The 18,691-nt window shown below is 37.1% G+C and overlaps 2 protein-coding genes across 4 annotated transcripts; both read right to left on the minus strand.

Moving 5' to 3' along the window:
- Window positions 1-8,221: 8,221 nt before the first annotated feature.
- On the minus strand, window positions 8,222-12,025 carry LOC107761630 (uncharacterized). Its single transcript, XM_016579871.2, has 8 exons — window positions 11,834-12,025; window positions 11,570-11,677; window positions 10,713-10,774; window positions 10,362-10,598; window positions 10,079-10,296; window positions 9,205-9,337; window positions 8,741-8,778; window positions 8,222-8,630 (listed from the first exon to the last, which is right to left on the minus strand). The coding sequence occupies exons 1-8, from the start codon at window positions 11,877-11,879 to the stop codon at window positions 8,534-8,536; spliced, it is 939 nt and encodes a 312-aa protein (XP_016435357.1). The 5' UTR covers window positions 11,880-12,025; the 3' UTR covers window positions 8,222-8,533.
- Window positions 12,026-12,738: 713 nt separating this feature from the next.
- On the minus strand, window positions 12,739-17,382 carry LOC107761629 (uncharacterized). Of its 3 annotated transcripts, none has more exons than XM_016579869.2 (4): window positions 17,243-17,382; window positions 14,516-15,115; window positions 14,321-14,440; window positions 12,739-14,218 (listed from the first exon to the last, which is right to left on the minus strand). In XM_016579869.2, exons 2-4 carry the CDS (start codon window positions 15,080-15,082, stop codon window positions 13,307-13,309), a joined length of 1,599 nt encoding a protein of 532 aa, XP_016435355.2. In that variant the 5' UTR covers window positions 15,083-15,115; window positions 17,243-17,382; the 3' UTR covers window positions 12,739-13,306. The 3 variants fall into 3 exon arrangements, with proteins under 3 accessions (XP_016435355.2, XP_016435354.2, XP_075093911.1); XM_016579868.2 differs by having other exon boundaries at window positions 14,516-15,105; window positions 17,243-17,380; XM_075237810.1 differs by having other exon boundaries at window positions 14,516-15,090; window positions 17,243-17,356.
- Window positions 17,383-18,691: the final 1,309 nt, after the last annotated feature.

Here is an 18,691-nt window from a genome sequence, read left to right on the forward strand (position 1 = left end):
TTCTGTGCGTCGTGTTCCTCAGACAACCTGCTGATTAGGACCACCTTACGCTACATGGACATGGTCAATGGTCAAATGTGCTTATTAGTTACATGAAAAATGAGTTCGAGTGTTCAAATGAAAAAGTTGAAAGTTCATGTGTCGGCTTTTAAAAAACTGATAAGTTTAAGTGGCTAGGAAGCCATTCCAGCAAAGGGTGGAGAAGTGTCACACTTTCGTGGATTGATCGAGTGTAGCGTACTGATTCTTATCTAGATTGGGTTGGTGTTCAGTGTGAGTAGTCTCCTCTATCAAAATAGTAAGAGAAAAAGAAGGACTTATCTCAGATCTTTACCTTAAGTTATACTCTAAGTTTAATTATTTTTTAAAAGTAATTTTATCGACGTCGGACATAACTTCGAACGTATGCGATTGGAGTAGTATAGTTTGTGTATTGCAAAATCACAGTCATATGATGTGACTTCAAACTAAAACATTTAAGTGCATGCAAAAAATTGGTTGCATTTCAGACGCATGCGCCTTAAGTGCATCTGAAGTATAACTGTTCTTCAGACTAAAATATTTTATGTGCAATTTTAGTCTGAAGTGCAAATTGATCAGGAACATAAACTTGTTCTTCGAATCTCAACAATACAACGAACGATTCAACACCCAAATTTACTCCAATTGAGCTCATATTTGAAATCTAACTTTCAAATATCATAAAGAACAAGCATCAATTATCAATTTATCAAAATAACAACAAACTAATAAACTCATTTTACAACTAACAAAAAAAGGAGGAGTGGGAGGAAGAGGGGAAAGAAAAAGGAAAACTAAGAAATTTGAGTATTAGTTAAACTTTTGTAAAAAATGGGTACAATTTAAACCATGGTAACAAAATAGGCCCCTCGTGAAATTTTTACCACATAACCGAGCGCAAGCCCAGAGGCCTAATGCTTCTTTCTCAAAAACTTTTCTTGATTTTGGGTAGGACAATCACATCAGTTACTTTTACACCACGTTTGTGAGAGTAGAATTGACTTGAGGGATCGTTTGATTTGTGAACAAATTTTACTAAAATTATGATGTGAGGATTATAATGTAAAACTAATAATAATGTAATCATTTAATAAATATACTTTTATCAGTAAATATTTGATTCATTGGATTAAAAATGAAATACATGAGTTATAATATAAAAATGCTAAGCTGTATACGTAACTAGACAAAATTGAATAAATTATTATTTGCAATTTTAGGCTTGGTTTTTAAACAAAAAGTTTTGGAAGAAGAGTTTGGAGAACGGCAAACGTGTTAGTTTTTTAATCCATGATCATGTGGTATAAATAATCATGTGATTACTTATTCTGTATCAGAATCAAATGTGCAATCAAACGTGAGATTAAAAATCTTATATTTTGTTTCGCGATTATTGTCTCATACCCCTATAATTGTAACCTGACGACGGGAACTATATCTTCGTAACGCGAATTATTCAAAGTTAACGAAATGTTATGTTTGCAGCCTTATTTGTTGTTGATCTCGCTTACTCCTCGATAACTTTGATAAAATTAAATCCACCACTTTTTACCACTACTGTAATATGTTTTCATGGTTAATTAAGTGGATCGTTCAGCAGAAAATATGGTCGTGGTTTCATTACTTTCACGATGGTTATAATATCTGAAAATTTGCATGTTAGGGCAAGCCAAGCATTTCTTTATTTTCCCGTAAAATAGTACAGTTGAATTTGTAACGTGGTTTATAGACACGTGAATTAATTTGATCCAAAAATATAAAATAATTAAGAGAAAAAATAAATTAATTAAAGAAACTTGAAGAAAATACGAGCCTGACTGTGAAATGAGGTTTTTCAGAAGCAAGAATAAGAACAATATATAAAACAGAAAGAAAGAATGTTAATAGAATAAGAGTAAGTTTAACCTTTTTTGCGTACAAATATTTCGTGCCTACAATGAGTACAAATTATTCTATTTATAGCTAAATTCAGGGGGACAAAATCCTCAAATCAAGCTCCTCTTTAATATAAATTAAGACCCTTCTTGATGGTTGCATAACAATTGAGTATAAATGCAAAGATTCTTTGTAACGACCTCTCCTTGAATGTTGTCTTTTTCAACCGATATCTTCCTTTCAAACTTTCGTTTCCGATTTCAGTATCTTCGGATCACACACTTATCAGTCATATGTTTGTAACCGGTGCCAACTATTTACTGACTCATATCCTACATGTCTTTATTGCCACATGTCAACTCGACGAGTATCCCCTCTCATTCATCAATTTTATCCCATACATCCCTATACATGATAAAGAGAGCTATAAATATTACTATATGGGATTGTTTAGTAGAAAATATTAAGCTCGTAATTGAAGGTATAAATAGATCATCACCGATCACATTTGGAATCAGCATCTGGCAGCAGTTGCAATCAATGATTCAATATCCTAAATCCTACTTGTTTGTTATAATTATACTATCATTTATTACTTTAGTAATAACATGACAACGTACCTCATGTGCTTGGGAGTCTAATTCAACAACAATAGCAATTACAACAGCCCAATGTAATCCCGCAAGTAGGGGTCTAGGGAGAGTAGTGAGTATGCAGACCTTACCCCTACCTCGAGGAAGTAGAGAGGCTGTTTCCGAAAGACCTTCGGCTCAAGAAGACGAACAAAGATAATAAATCAGCACCATCAACAGAAACAATAAAAATAATAACAGCAACATAAGGACAAACAAGTAGATAAAAAGCAATAACAATAACAAGTAAATAAGGTCTGGTACTATGAAAAATAGAACAATAGTGTGAACACAACATGAACCACTAGCAGTCTAAGACAAAACCTTATTAGACTAGTCTCTCACCCGGAACGAAGTAGATAAAATCTCAACTACCTCCTAACCTACAACCCTAATGCTCGACGTCCATACCTTCATATCAAGGGTCGTGTCCTCAGAAATATGAATCCATGCCATGCATGGACACCTCTCCCCAATACTTCTTAGGCTGCCCTCTACCTCTTCTTGTACCAGCTAAAGCCAACCGCTCACACCTCCTTACCGGGGCTTCTGGGCTTCTCCTCCACACGTGCCCGAACCATTTGAGCCTCGCTTTCCGCATCTTGTCATCCATAGGAGCCACACCCACCTTCTCCTAGATATCTTCATTCCTGATCTTATCCATCCTAGTGTGCCCACACATCCACCTCAACATCCTCATTTCTATTACTTTCATCTTCTGAATATGTGAGTTCTTAACTAGCCAAAACTCTGTCCCATACAACATGGCTGGTCTAACCACCGCTCTATAAAACTTACCTTTGAGCATCAGTGGCACTTTCTTGTCACATAAGACTCCAGATGCTAACCTCCATTTCATCCACCCCACCCCTATACGGTATGCGACATCCTCGTCGATATCCCCATCCCCCTGGATAACCGACCCAAGGTACTTGAAACTGCCTTTTTTGGGGATGACCTGTGATCCAAGCCTCACATCCATGCCCGCTTCCCTCGATCCAACGCTGAACTTGCACTCCAGGTATTCTTTCTTCATCCTGCTTAACTTGAAACCCTTAGACTCAAGGTCTTGTCTCCAAACCTCCAGCCTCTCATTAACGCCACCTCGCGTCTCATCAATTAGAAGTATGTCATCAGCGAATAATATGCACCATGGTACCTCCCATTGAATATGACGTATCAGTGCATCCATCACTAGGGAAAATAAGAACTGGCTGAGCACAAATCCTTGGTGCAACCCTATAACAATCGAAAAATACTTAGAGTCGCCCTCCCCCCCCCACAGTCCTAACCCGAGTCTTAGCTCCATCATACATGTCCTTAATCGCCATGATGTAAGCGACCAACACACCTTTAGCCTCCAGGCATCTCCAAAGGACCTCCCTAGGCACATTGTAATGCGTTTTTTTCATGTTAATAAACACTATGTGTAGATCCTTATTCCTATTCATGTACTATTCCACCAACCTCCTAATAAGGTGGATAACTTTCGTAGTTGAACGACCCGACATGAACCCGAACTGATTTTCGGATATAGACATTATCCTTCTCACCCACACTTCCACCATCCTCTTCCAAACTTTCATGATATGACTTAGTAACTTGATACCCCTATAGTTATTACAACTCTAGATATCACCTTTGTTCTTGTACAACGATACCACCATACTCCATCTGCACTCGTCCGACATTCTCTTCTTCCTGAAAATAACATTAAACAACCCATTCAGCCACTCCAAGCCTGCTCTACCCACAAATCTCCAAAATTCTACAGGAATTTTGTCTTGCCCGATTGCTCTGCCCCTACTCATCTTACGCATAGCCCCTACGACCTCCTCAACTTTAATGTATGTACAGTACCTAAAATCTCAATGACTCTCAAAATGACCCAATTCACCTAGTATGTCCCCTCATTCATTCAGATGTTTATGAAAGTAAGTCTACCATCTCCGCTTAATATATGCCTCTCCCATCAGTACTCTATCGTCATCGTTTTTGATGCACCTCATTTGGTCCAGATCCCGAGCCTTCCTTTCTCGCGCCTGGACACCCCGAATAACTTTTTATCCCCGCATTTGTCTCCCAATTCCCCCTATAGACGACCAAATGCTGTTGTCTTAGACTCTGTGGCTGCCAAGTTTGCCTCCTTCATAGCTACCTTATACCTCTATCTGTTCGCTCTCCTCTCTTCCTCGCCTCCTTGCCCGCGCTCCCTACTAACTTTAGGTACAAAGACTTTTTCGCTTCCACTTTACCTTGGACCATTTTATTCCACCATCAATCACCTTTGTGCCCACCAGAGTAACTCCTCGAGACCCCTAATACCTCTCTCGCTGAATCCCTTATACAGTCAACCGTTGTCGTTCACATGGCGCTCCCGTCACCACTACTCTTCCAGGCTCCCATAGCCGATAACCTTCCCTCTAACTCCTGAGCTTTATCCTTAGTCAAGGCTCCCACCTTACCTCTTCTTCCTCTTTATCATGATACCAACGTCCATCACCAAGAGCCTATGCTGCATCACGAGGATCTCCCATTGGATAACCTTACAATCCTTACACATCCCTCTATCACACCTCATGAGGAGGAGGTAGTCAATTTGAGTCTTCGCCACCGTACTTTGGAACATAACCAAATGCTCCCCCTCTTCGAAAAACTAGAGTTCGCAATCACCAACTCGAATGCTTTAGTGAAATCCAACAATGAAGTTCCTCCTCCGCTCCTATCCCCAAAGCCGAAGCCACCATGCACCTCGCCATAGCCACCAGTAGTTAACCTAATATAACCATTGAAATCCTCTCATATAAATAGCCTATCTACACGTGGAATACTACACACTATCTCATCCAACCCTTCCTAGAAACGCTTTTTAACCTCCTCATCCAAGCCCGCTTGTGGCGCATAAACACTAACGACATTCAGGGTGCACTCTCCAACCACTAATTTAATAGTCATTAATCTATCATTCACCCGCTTAACCTCTACCATAGACTCTCTAAGTTCCATATCCACCAAAATATCCACTCCATTCTTACCCTTCGTGACTCTAGAGTACCACAACTTATACCCGTCAGTATCCCTCGGCTTCGATCCTACCCACCTAGTCTCCTGGACACAAGCTTTATTGTCCTTCCTCTTCTGGAGAATCTTCGCCAACTCTATAGACTTACCCATCAAAATTCCTATATTCCATGACCCAATTCTCAACCTACATGCTCCCTTGTTACCCTTGACTCCCCTTTCCCCCGCCCCACCCCTTGTGCCCTACCCCACCCCCTCACTCCCTAAGGACATGACCTTACTCTACCATCCCAGACTACAACCACTATACCTACGATAGACTAAGAAAAATCGCTAACACACAAAAGGCAACAAACCAAACTAGAAGAAAACAAATTGTAACTACATGCACGCTAATAATATGATTAAACTAATACGAACTAAAATTGCAACAATTTAACTAAACACAAAGAAGAGAAATAGGGAGGCGAGAGGTACCAACTCCTGAGAATAGAACCTGGATAATCGACTTGGTGCATACTCGATGTCGCAGAAACTGACGTTCTTCCTTCTGAATCCCACCGGCCTTTGCAAACTCCAATCAGGGAAGCTCCACACTGCTTTATAGTACGCCTCACGCTCGTCTCCAACTGGATTGTAGTTGTGAACGTCGAGCCTTTGCTGCCACTTTTTGAACGACAGTCGCCAGAAAAAAGGTAGTCGAAAAGTTTGCCGAGGTGAATGTATCTCGCCGGAACCGACTGGGATGTTGTGTGGCATGGTACTTTTGAAGAGACGACCGCCACACAACGATATTCTGGCTGAAAATCTGCCTGTATAGTGTGACACTCGCCAGCGCGTTTATGGACCCGCTGGAAACCCTAGTTTCGGCGGGAGCGACCTTTACACAAAAGAAAACAAAAATGGGGGAGGGAGAGAGGGGGAGGGGAGAGGGGGATAAAAAGGGGATATAGTAGAGAAATGCGGAGATAAGGGACGAGGGCTGTCGTCGGCCGCCGTCGATGGGGGCAGTAGCGGGGAGGAAAAGGAAAAGAACAAGAAATAAAGTAGGGAAAGAAGAGAGATGGGAGGGCTGAGAGAGAGAAAGAAGGTGGGGAGAGAGGGCAAGACCTTACCTGGTGGTGGTGGCCGTCGCCGGTGCCGGAGTTTGGCTTGTCACCGACTATGGTAGGGAGCCGTTAGACCATCTCCAACCCAATGCTGTTTTTGACGCCACACACTATTTTGGTGTTTTGGTGCTCCAACCCAACACCATTTCTTATACCATTTTGGCGTATGAATAGTGTTACACCAAACTTGGTGTGTTACTATTCATCAACACCATTACTATTCATCAATATTTTATTATTATCTTTTATTATATAACACTTTTAATTTAACATATTATAAATTTTGTAATTACTTATACTTTTTATGTAATATCTTTATAATATTAATTTTATATTTTAATTTTGGTGTATAATTTTTATTAATTAATTTTTGTATATTTTATTTTTACATAAAATTATAAGTTAATTTTATTATAAGTTATAATTATATAACAATATATAACCATCAAAAAAAGGAAAAGTGCAAATCTGAAATATAATATGTTACTTATTAGTAAATAACACAATGTTCATTAAATAAGATAAATAAATATTTAATACAGTAGCGACTGATATACATTAAAATTGAAAATACATTAAATAACATAGTGGGACAAAGATGCTCATTTTATACTTCGTAATGCATTAACAGAACATTTATGGGAGCAACATGTTAATCATGTAAGTTGAATATTTATGTAGAAATTAAACTAAATTTTACCATAATGTAATATTTATTAAATTATATCTTATCAATGATTTTATTTTTATTTGAATTATCCATTAATATGTATAATGTATAATATTTGCTTATAATTTATATTATTTTAAAAAAATATGGTATAACTTTTTATTTATTAAATGATTATATAAGAAAGAAATATGAATTATTTGGGATGAATATATAAAAAAGAAAAAAAAAGGATTTGTTTTATGAAATAAAAAATAAATTTAAATTTTAAAAAATAATATAATATAGAAGAGAGAAAAGAATATAAAAAAAATATTCTTTTTTAGTGTAAAAAATAGTGTAATGGGTTGAAGTTAATTTGCACCATTTTCGTGTAAAAAAATGGTGCAAGGTTGGAGATGCAGATGCTCTTAAAGAAAGTAAGCGAGAGAGATTACAAAGAGAGAAAGTTAAGATAGGAGAAGTTATGCCGCCAAAATTGACATATCATTGGGGAGTCAAATTCATGTTGTTTTAATGTGATTTGAAACAGGCTTCTTAGTCTCACCACCTTAACCTTAATCACTAAACCCACACTCCACTTTTTGGTCACATTGATGATATTGACTTTGTTATTAGCAACTTACCCAATTGTTCAATCAATCAACTACATCTATATTATCAGTGATATGAATTCTCTGTTCTCATTCCACTCTATCAAGATCCAATTTGTTAAAGATAATTAAAGAATTTATGATAGTCAGACTATTTTATGCAGATCGTTAACCTACAACGATTCTTTTTATTTGAATTATGAATTAGAAAGCGATTATACTTTGCAAAACCACGCTGGCATAACTAAACATACTCAAAACAAAGACAGCTTTGCAAATTGAAAAGGACAAGTTGGATTAGAAAATGTAAAGTCTGGAATTGTAGACAAGCCTGATGACAATTGTATTGTGACATTTATAAGTTGATATTTTGATACAACATGACCCTATGAAAATGAGGTAAAATTCGAGAAGTGGAAGGGAAAACGTATTATACTATTATTCCTTCCACCTCAAAAGAATGGATGGTACATCAACCACAAGTGTTTGGAACCTACAGAATATTGGAACCAAAATAAATAAAGGTTCTACATATTCAATATCAATGTTTTCCTTTCTTGTATCTGATTTTGGAGGAGAAGAGGTGTTCAGTGTAAATGAATTGGCCTAAGATCAAATAGCCTTTAGTCCAGCCAGCCCCCGAAGCTTCTCACAGAGTACAAAAGTAATCATGGTTTGTGGAGCCAATCTTGCAAATATTGTAAGGCCTCTGAAAATTTTCCAAATTTAAGAAACAATTAAGTAATGAATTAACCAGTAACTTTGTAAAGTCACAGGAACTAAATTACTAACAGCAAAATCAGGCATGTTTCAACTTACCCTTTGTAAAGACCAGAAGGACCTTCAGTGCGAAGTACCTGGAATCACAAGGTTTCTTGAAACATAAGTTCAAGATCATCCGAGTTTTTTAAGAGTATAATCACAATTCACTAGCATTGCCAAAATTTTCCCAAATGTTTTTCCTAACCCCTACTGCTCTATATATCCTATCCTACGTCCGCACAACCCCTAGATATGGCTTTGCAGTAGCTCATTCCCGATGAGATATTTTACCGTTCAGTTCATCCCCTCTTTAATAAGTTTTTGTTAGGATTTTAACAAAAAGATGGATGAAAGTTGAATAAATTTTATCCCGAATGCAAAACTGAATGCCTAGTGAAGAAGACTTGACTATTAACAAGTACGCTCTATTAAAGTAAAAAAAAAATGAAATAGCTTGCTGAACACAATTGTAGATAAATAACCATAGAAAAGGGTGGAATGAGAGGTTGCGATGTAACAACCTGATATGCACAGTGCAATCCATTTCTATACATTCCGGCACAACTTGATTCTCTCTGCAACATAAGACGGGTTTTAACCATGTCCATTGGTGCTGTCATAAGCGTGCTTACCGTCCCCGCAATTGTACTTGAGCTTCATAATATGCAAAAGAAGTGTTAGCATATAATGGACTGAAAAATGAGGAAAAGTTGAAATATTTATTCTCTTAAAACATAAATTGAAGATGAAAACATTCTTGAAGCACCAGCTCAGATAGGTGGAATAGGAAATTAATCTCCGCATATTAAGCACCAGACCAAAAACTTTCTGAGAAATAAAGGGCTAATAAAAAATAGTCGCTTTTAGTTTCACTGCATCCCAACAACACTCCAACACTTGGACAAGATTACCCGTGTTCGTGCGGTAATATTCTAAAGATTCATGCTTGCGAAATCCTTTAGATAATTTTTAAGAATCAGTTATACTAAATGAAAGATATGGAAGATAAAGATAAAGTAAATGGAGGGAGGCAACTCCTGGATGTTCTATTTAATGCTAATTATATTGTCAAACTCTAAACTCAAACCTTAAAAACATCATTTTAGTCAAAGTGCTCAACTCAATACTGAAATATCATATTCTTGTATTATTTGCTTACACTGTCTTATTACATTGTTGTTGCTATTGTTTCTCTATTGCTCCATTTTATTTTATTTTTACGTTCTTGAGCCGAGGGTCTTTCGGAAACAGCCTCTCTACCTTCATAGGTAGGGGCAAGGTCTGCGTACACACTACCCTCCCCAATCCCACTTGTGGGATTCCACTGGGTTGTTGTTGTTGTCTAAGAAAACGAGCATATTTGAATATAGTCACAGTGATGAAAAGCATGCCTACATGAGATGAAGATGAAATCCTTCCTTCAGGTGAGTGTACTTTATAAGTGCCTGCTTAGATTCATCATAAGTCGCCAACTGAGATGCAGTCAAAGTGGCAGCTCTGGCCATAGCAGGCCCAACCCCCTTCCAGAGAGCTCTTACTCCCTCTTCTGAAGCGATTCTCCTCATTTCATGGATTGGTCCTAAGCTCGATCTTGTGTTCATTTGCAGCCGTACCTGGAAACAAGCATAATAAATGAGGACCGTTCAGCGGAACCAATAAGGCCTTCAGAAGAGAATACCTTCAAGACTTCGACAGGATTGGTCAGTGCAGTGGCTATGGCCCCTGAGAATGCTCCAGATGCAATCTTCACCAAGATATTGGTGGACCCAAAAGCCAATTCACAGAGATATTTAGATGGTTCATATAAGCCTAAACGGAGGCCACCATAAAGAACTGACCTTGTCAGTGCAGGTGCCAATCCCAGATACAAGGACCTCAGCCCTTCACTTTCAACTACTTGAAGAGAAAGCCTTCCCTATAACCAATCAAATGGGACATAATCACTTAAGCAGCAGCTACTGACCCTCATATATGGTTCTAAGCAACAAAAAGGGATAAAAAACCAGAAAGTATAAGCTTCATCTCATACCATTCCGACCAAAGGACCTCTCTGACCAACAAGTTGCATCTGCAGTCTAACTTTTATAACATCTGCACATAATAAGCAAGATCATGCAACTTTATTTAGAAAAAGACCACCTTTCACTACAAGACAACTAAAGTAAGGTTGAGGGAGAGGAATTAGATTATGCATCCATTCCTTCCATATCATTGGGCAGTTTTTGATTTTCCAGTTAAAATTATATAAAGGCTCAAGTACATGGAAGAGTAACAAGATAGCGTGAGAGTTGAGACATTCATGTACTTAATTTTCCAAAGTTGAATGCTTGATCTCATTTCATGCTCTTGAGTAGTATAATCAATAGTGATTATATATGAACTCAGAAGTTTTAGATAGTTATATGAGAAAATAAACAGTGTTTGGAACTATTTTGTTCTTTTTAAAAGGAAAGGTAATTTAGCATGACTGACAACACACTCCAGTAAAACGTAGGACGAGCAACTAAAATATCCCCAAATCTTTTATGAAATTTTGCAACTCAAAAGTCACATCATCGAACGGATTAGTATTTGTTCCTATGAAACACAAGAGTGAGATGATCCAGTCTTGTCTGATTGTAATGAAGGATCTTCTACCCTGACCTTTAACTAAATTGTCCAAGCAAAAACAAAGTGATAGCTAATTCTTAGTCTCATTTTTTCACCATCATAGAAGAATACTAAGCAACATTTTCAGCTAAAGTTTGCTCCTTTAAGCCAGCCCTTTACATCTTAAGCTCAAAGCAACAAAACTGACTTTCAAATTCAATAGAGTGGTAACTGGTATGTGCTAGAATCAATAAATAAGCATTAAAACAGATACTACTAATTAAGTGAAGAAAAAACCTAAAGGATGAGTGATGCCAGTAGCAGCAGCAACAGACATTCCACTGGTACCAAAATGTGACACAACATCAGAGGCTGAAACTCCCCATTTTCGTCTCTCCATTGATCCTGTAAAAGATTAGGAAAAAAAATCAAAATACATTAAGAGAAAAGAATTACTAACTTTTTCCCCGTACTGGATTCTGAAAAAAAATAATCAAAATTTGATGGATAAAGCAACATATTGAATTGGTATATAGAAGAAATGGGGGTTCAATCAAGAACCTGAAGAGAGAGTTTTTCCGGTTGCCGGCGTTGAGTCGCCGGCCATTCTATAATTTTTTTTTCTGAAATGGGTCTGCTGCGTTTCTGCTTTTTTTTCTTCTTCTTCTACATGATTGAATTGAAACGTGAAAGAGCGCTTATTTCAGATTATAACTGAATCTGTTAATGGTGCGCTTTCCAAGAAAGCTCTATTCCTGGTTGGTTGGTATCCTTTGGCCTCCCTCATGCCTATTTAGACCTTATTTTTCCATTATTTAATTCTCTCCATAAATCTGGGTCAAAAAGAGAAAAACAAAAGATTCTCTCAAAAATAAATAGCCCCTGCATTTTCAATTTTCAGCCTGATAATATAAAATCTAGTTAGTATAAAATAGAGGTTCATGCAATAGTCAACATTATAAAGGTTATTAATCACGTGGTCAAATATTTTGTCCCTGCTGTTAACAAAGAAAGACTGACTTGTTGATGTAAATGCTGGGCCGTCAAATAATCAAATTTAATTTAAAGTAAGTTGAATCACAATATGATGGCAATGCACTTCTATATTTTTTTCAGCATGACTAATAGGGGTTTTACTGAGAAATGCTTGATGTGTTGAAATAGATCATGGATAAATTTAGGGGTCTTTTGGTTCAAATACAAGTTCTGAAAGGATTAATTATGTAGAGATTGTATAATCAAAGATCAATAATGTAGGAAATGTAATATAGAGCGGGGATTAGTAATGCACGGATAATTTGTTGTTGGATGTTTGATTTGTTGTACTAAGAAATTAGTTTTGAAGATCACGAGGATGTTTATGTTTAGTTGGTTTAATCCATGTATTGCTAATATAGTATTCTTATTCCACATTATATCCCGTATAAAATAGTACATAGATACCTAGATAACTTATGCACATATTATTTTATGATGAAAATCAAAATAGTCACCAAATGATGTATAAAACAATGCTGAATTTTACACAATGATCATTCCTCCTAGAAGTCAACCAGACAACGACCGTTCTAGCTCAGTTGCATACCCTGAAGCTTAAAAGCAAGTTACAGGTCAAATAACATCATGCCAGAGGCCAATGCCACTATTGCACTGTGAATCTCAAGCATACACGCTATGCTACATCATCCTTAACATAATGATCCTACATATGAATAAACATCAGATCAGATTGCATGAAGCAAATCAACAGCACCATGTTACTCCTTCATAACACAAACAACAAATTCAAGGCAAATCCCAAAAGGGAAGGTGTCAGCATTATGGTTCTCTACTTGTACAGGAAAAAATACAATCATGTCATCTTTTTTAACCCAGAACCCCTCAGAGAAGTCATGTAGCAGAGACCTTGTCTTTGCTATCAGCAAATCTGAGAAATGAACTTCCTTGTTGATGAACTTGACCTGTAGCTCATCAGTTTCATAAACATAACTTTAACTAAGACATGGAAGATTTGAGGATGCAGATTGCAGCAGTTTAGTGACGAGGTGCAGATGGTCCCCCAGAATAGCGAGATGAGACTGAAGTTGAGGAGTATCTAGGCTCATCCCTAAGATGGTGATATTTTAGGCCGTAGTCTGGTGGAAGTTGAGGAGCATACGGTGGATATGCTCTTTCATTTTCAGTATGAAATCTTCCAGTATCGCCTCTGATGTCAATTGCAGAATAGGGATCCCTTGCAAAAGAGTCTCTGCCTGCCGAAGAGTATGACTCTACAGGTGTTACCACCGTCCTTGGCAGAAAGAGATATCGGTTCACAAGAGAGGCAGTACTCTCGTCATAAGGATTATATGTATCCTTAACATGATTTGGTAAACCATGATTGGTAGGTATAGCTGAAATTACTGTAGTACTACTTTCCACAGCAGGAGCAGCAGTAACAGGTATTTCACCGCGAGCCTTGAGGCCATAAGTTCGGTACTCCCTTTCGCTTGGAAATAAAGGTTCAGAGTATACAGTTTCTTTCCGTGCTAAAGTTGCATCGCTACTAACACTGGCAGGATTCCTTCGGAGCTGCTCCCTTCCTTGTTCAGAATCATAATGATCCAATTTGCGGTCAACTACTGCAGAAGCAGTAGGCTGCAGATGCTTTGCTGATTGAAGACCATAGCTTCTATATTCTTTCTCAGTGAGGAAACGGGGTTGACTCTCAACCTCTCTAGGCATGACATGGTGGCCTGCAAGCTGCTGCCTTTCATGACTATATGATGAAAAATTCTCACCTGCTTTGCTTCTACTGTATTGCATTCCATATACATGCTCCCTAGAGGGTTCCTCCCTAGGCAAAGGTGCTGCCGATGGTGGCCAAATAACTTGCTCAGACACAGAATGTTTGGAAGTTGGATGTAACCATGGTGCAGGCCTAAACAGTTTTATCAACTGCTCTACCTGCTCAAAGGTGAACACGGGCCACAAAATTGACATCAAATTTTAGGTAGATAACACTCTTTCTCCAAGTACAACTTGTCAGTGAGGGAGGTGTGTTGTTACCTGCTTAGATGTCAACTCAGTCTTGAACTTGTGCGTCCTTTCATCATAATTGTCTTTAATTGCTCTCTTGAACAAATTCTCCGGCAGTGGAAGGCAGTCCCTGTCAATCCTGAAGCGAACCTGTTGGATGACCAATCATCAGTAAATACACCTTAAAGATAAGAATTTGCAATTAAAAAAAAAAGCACAGTTGACCTGGGCTGGAAAATCACCACCAAATGCTGCCGGTTCAAGTTTCATTCCACCAGAAGATGACGCCTCAAAAATACCATACATGAGCTTAAGATCAAAATCAAAGAGAAAAAGCTTGAAGCCGGGTTTGATTCCCATAATAATGTCTTTCTTCATAGCTGAGACACCCATCACATGATATCTAAAACAATCGTCTTTGGTCTTTGCATTGCACATGAAAATCACTCCACCGATACTCTTTTCAGTTTTTCCATCCTTCACATCTACACTCATTTCACTTGTACTTCTCTTTTCTTTGCTTCTACTGCTTATGTATTGGGGCTTTCTAGCATCTTTTTTATCAAAATTATTTCCTTGGTTCCCATCTTTTGCCGCCTTCTCCTTGTTTCTGGATTGAGATTGTGGAGCGCCCTCAGCTTCTTTCATTTGTGCAGAGTTTAAGTTAGAGGACTTCTTTGCAAGTTTACCTTTAGCCTTTAGTTCCTTGGGGGTTTTATTGTCTCGAGGTACATTTCCAGAACTAGATGTGGCAGCATTATTTCTCTTTTTCTTGTTTTTCTTGGAAGCCATACTCGTCCCTGCTAGTTATTTCCCTAAGAAAAACTATAAGCATGAAAGACAAATTCCTGAAAAGAGGTTTCATAAAACCAGGTATTTCTGCTAGCTACAAGCTAAAGACTGTTGGAACAGAGTGACAGACATAGTTTGTCATAAAATTTCTACAATAAAAGAATAGGTCTATTATGAAAGACATGCAGACCTACAAGGACCTGATTGCTTCTGAATTTACTGACATAGATGATTCATTTACATTCCACAATCATCACTTCATTAGAATCTATCTGCAACTCTATTTTTCATGATAAATAAAAGGATCCTCATATCATTCTACATAATGTAATTCTTTAAGTTGACAGTTGCAGGATCATGGTCTCTCTTTCTCTCTCTTGTGGTATAAGAGTGGTGTACTGGTGTTTGGCCAACTTACGTGTACCTCAACAGTTCTACTAGCCGCATCATCAAATACTACAGGTGAGCCTTAACTCTGTCCATTAAAGATTAGGGAGATGGGATAAAATCAATTGTCGATTAACTTTTTTTGCCTCTAATCGATATGAACCCTAGTCTCCCGTGGTTTTCATTACAACTTCATCAACTACTATGCCACACCCTCGGGTGCAAGACCGTGTTGTCTCTGAACTACCTCCAATGAAAATCACCAAGTTTACAAAACAAAACTACCCTACTCCTTCAAAAGGATGAGGAAATAGCCAGTTCTCAACATGCTACCTCATGATACTTTTGTTTATTTCTCTTTTTCCATTCTCCTGACAAGCAGTTCTCATTAAAATGTATATGTGTTTATGAATAAATAAATATTTTCTTCAATAAAGAAAAGGAGCAACTATGCATGTAAGCAGTTAACGGATTGACTAAACTGCTCATTTCTGCGGTCACTCTCCTAAAGCGACAAGTAACATCTTGTTGGAGGACAAGAATTCGACTTTTATAAAACAGTTTTATGGCAATCCTAGATAATTAGTATCATCTTATAATGCACCTACTTTGTGATGACTATTCCATTCATTTCATTTTATATGACTGTGTTTGACTGGGCACAGAGCTTTAAGAAAAAAAGGAAGACTTTTTGCACATACCAAAAGTATTCTTAAAACTTGTGTCTTAAGCATTCCATGACATTGAGGATAAAATAGGGAGTTTAAAGTTAAAGGTTCTTCAAATATAGAAGGTATCTTTTTAGAAACAGACCAAAAAAGGAAAGAGTGTTATACAAAACGGAATGAGGGAGTAGAAATTATTAGTTATTGCAGAAGTGCAGATTTATCTGATATATCCTAACATTGTTGAAGTCTTTTACGTTAGCAAAAACTTATTAACGTTCGTCAACACTTCATAAAAAAAGAATTTTTTTTTTTGGTGAAGACTCGGACGGAGTTCTAATTCTGTCACATCACGACATAAATATTTCTCCAGTAACCTGATGTGACATTGTGACCAGTCGAGAAGAATCTTTTATTTCATACACACCCAAACTGTTCCATTTCTTTATGTTGCAGTTCCACTTCTACTGAAACATTTCCAACTAACAGGTAAAAAAACTCAAGTCATTATGGGTCAAGTACTAAGAAATTATTATCTAAATAAATGCTTTAGATGATTGGGGTTTTTTTGAGGACAATGACAGAGTGTCTGATAATGAGCAAGGAATATCTTGTCTTTCTGCTAAAACAGGATGAATTGAACACATAAATTTTACCTTATCAAAACAAGGATGAATTGAACATATAATTAATTAGATGTTTTTTATGAATGTCAGCTAAGCATCGCAAGTAAATTGCTAACAGTTGTTCAATTTTTGTATAAATGTCTCTACTTTTTGTATCGTTCTCGTATTGGTGTATGAATCAATAGAAAAAAGTGGCCTAGTTTCTTTCACCTTTTTTAGGAGAGAAGCTCAGAAAACTAGTTTAAGCATAACTAAATGCAGACCATGAGAACTTTGAACCACATAAAATGCAAATTAACTAGTAAGATTCACAAACTATGACAAATCGGAAAAGGAAGCCTCGTTATGCAAAAAGGAGCAGCTACACAAGAAATTACAACAAAATATATAACATAATTTGGATAAAACCGTCTAGAATCATCAGAAAGAAGAATTATGGTTGATGTGCCGGTCAATTTTAACGGAGAAAGAGGGATACTTACCAGTAAAGTTCACCGGCGAAAGAGTGAGGGTCGCACAATCGACTTGGCAGAGACCAAATTGATGTTAGCCTTTTAGGAGGTGGGTTATTGGGCCGAAATCAGTCCGAATTAGGATCCAAATTTGATGGCCTTCTGTTTATTGGGCTTCTGAATTTGGAATCTAGGATGGACCAGTCAAATCCTTTCCTTGCCACTCTAATTTTCTTTAAAAAAATAAATTGTTATTTAATTTGATTGATTATTTCGTAAAAATAAAATAGTTTTTCTGATGGAAAAATTAATTTATTACTTAAGAAATTAGTGGGTCCATACTTACTCTTATTTTTAAGAAATACTTTTGATAATTTAATGGGATATTATTTCGTATATTAATCAAAAATAATATATATATATATATATATATATATATATATATATATATATATGTGTGTGTGTGTGTGTGTGTGTGTGTGTGTGTGTGTGTACACATTCTAGTTATGTAAGTTTTCATAAAAATTTAAATAAATGAGTTTGGGATGCTTGAACTGACCATTAGATCCACTTGTTGTTGATAGGCTAAATCAACCCGTATAGATGCTTTTGCAGTTAAAACTATTGGAGTACTACAAATCTTTAAACACGATAATATAGCCCGTCAGCGTTGTATTTCACCAATTTATAGAATCAGTTTACACTTTACAATACGTCAATTGCAAAAGTAAACTGAAAGTTCAAAGATATTTTATGTGGAAGATCAATGTCGGCTTCAAAAAGAAAAATAAAATAAACCCTTTACTTCCTAATTCCTATAGAACAAATAATTGAAATGAAAATGATCTTCCTACCAAACCTAATACAAGCCGGAACCAATCGGCTATGACGATAATAAGTCAATGGCATAATAGGCCAAATATATATACAACCACTTAAACTTGATATGAAATTTTATTTTGGCACCTTATCTTTACCTAATACCTATTGAACACTTCATGTTATTTAAAATTGTGCCTATTAAACACATTAGGTGACATGGAACAGTACGTGTTTCTCACTTTACATTCAACGCGTAAAAATGACTCTACTAGATAGACAAATGTAAGTGGGCCTTGTTTCTTCTCTAACTTGGGCACCTTCAGGTTGTTCTTCCCGTCCCCAACATTTTCTTTGAGCGATGGATAGTTCAGATCTCCTAAGCAACTCCCAAAACTAGCCATAGCTCATAAACAATGAAATTCTAGTGGGGTTATAACCAATGGTGCATAGGAAATCCACGCAATCCTTCGTGTTCGATATCATATAAACCTGATTCAGATGAAGTGCTTCGTTCGGATCCACGTGCCCAGACTCACGAGAACAGACTAAATTCTTGCCCGTCGCAAAATCTGTAAAGGTTTGCCGGAGTTGTCAACGTTGTAAGTTGTTGTCATGAGGGACGATTTGATGTCGCAGATATAATGTTAAATTCCACTC

The sequence above is a fragment of the Nicotiana tabacum genome, chromosome 19, assembly GCF_000715075.1.
Source record: "Nicotiana tabacum cultivar K326 chromosome 19, ASM71507v2, whole genome shotgun sequence".
Classification (NCBI taxonomy): Eukaryota; Viridiplantae; Streptophyta; class Magnoliopsida; order Solanales; family Solanaceae; genus Nicotiana; species Nicotiana tabacum.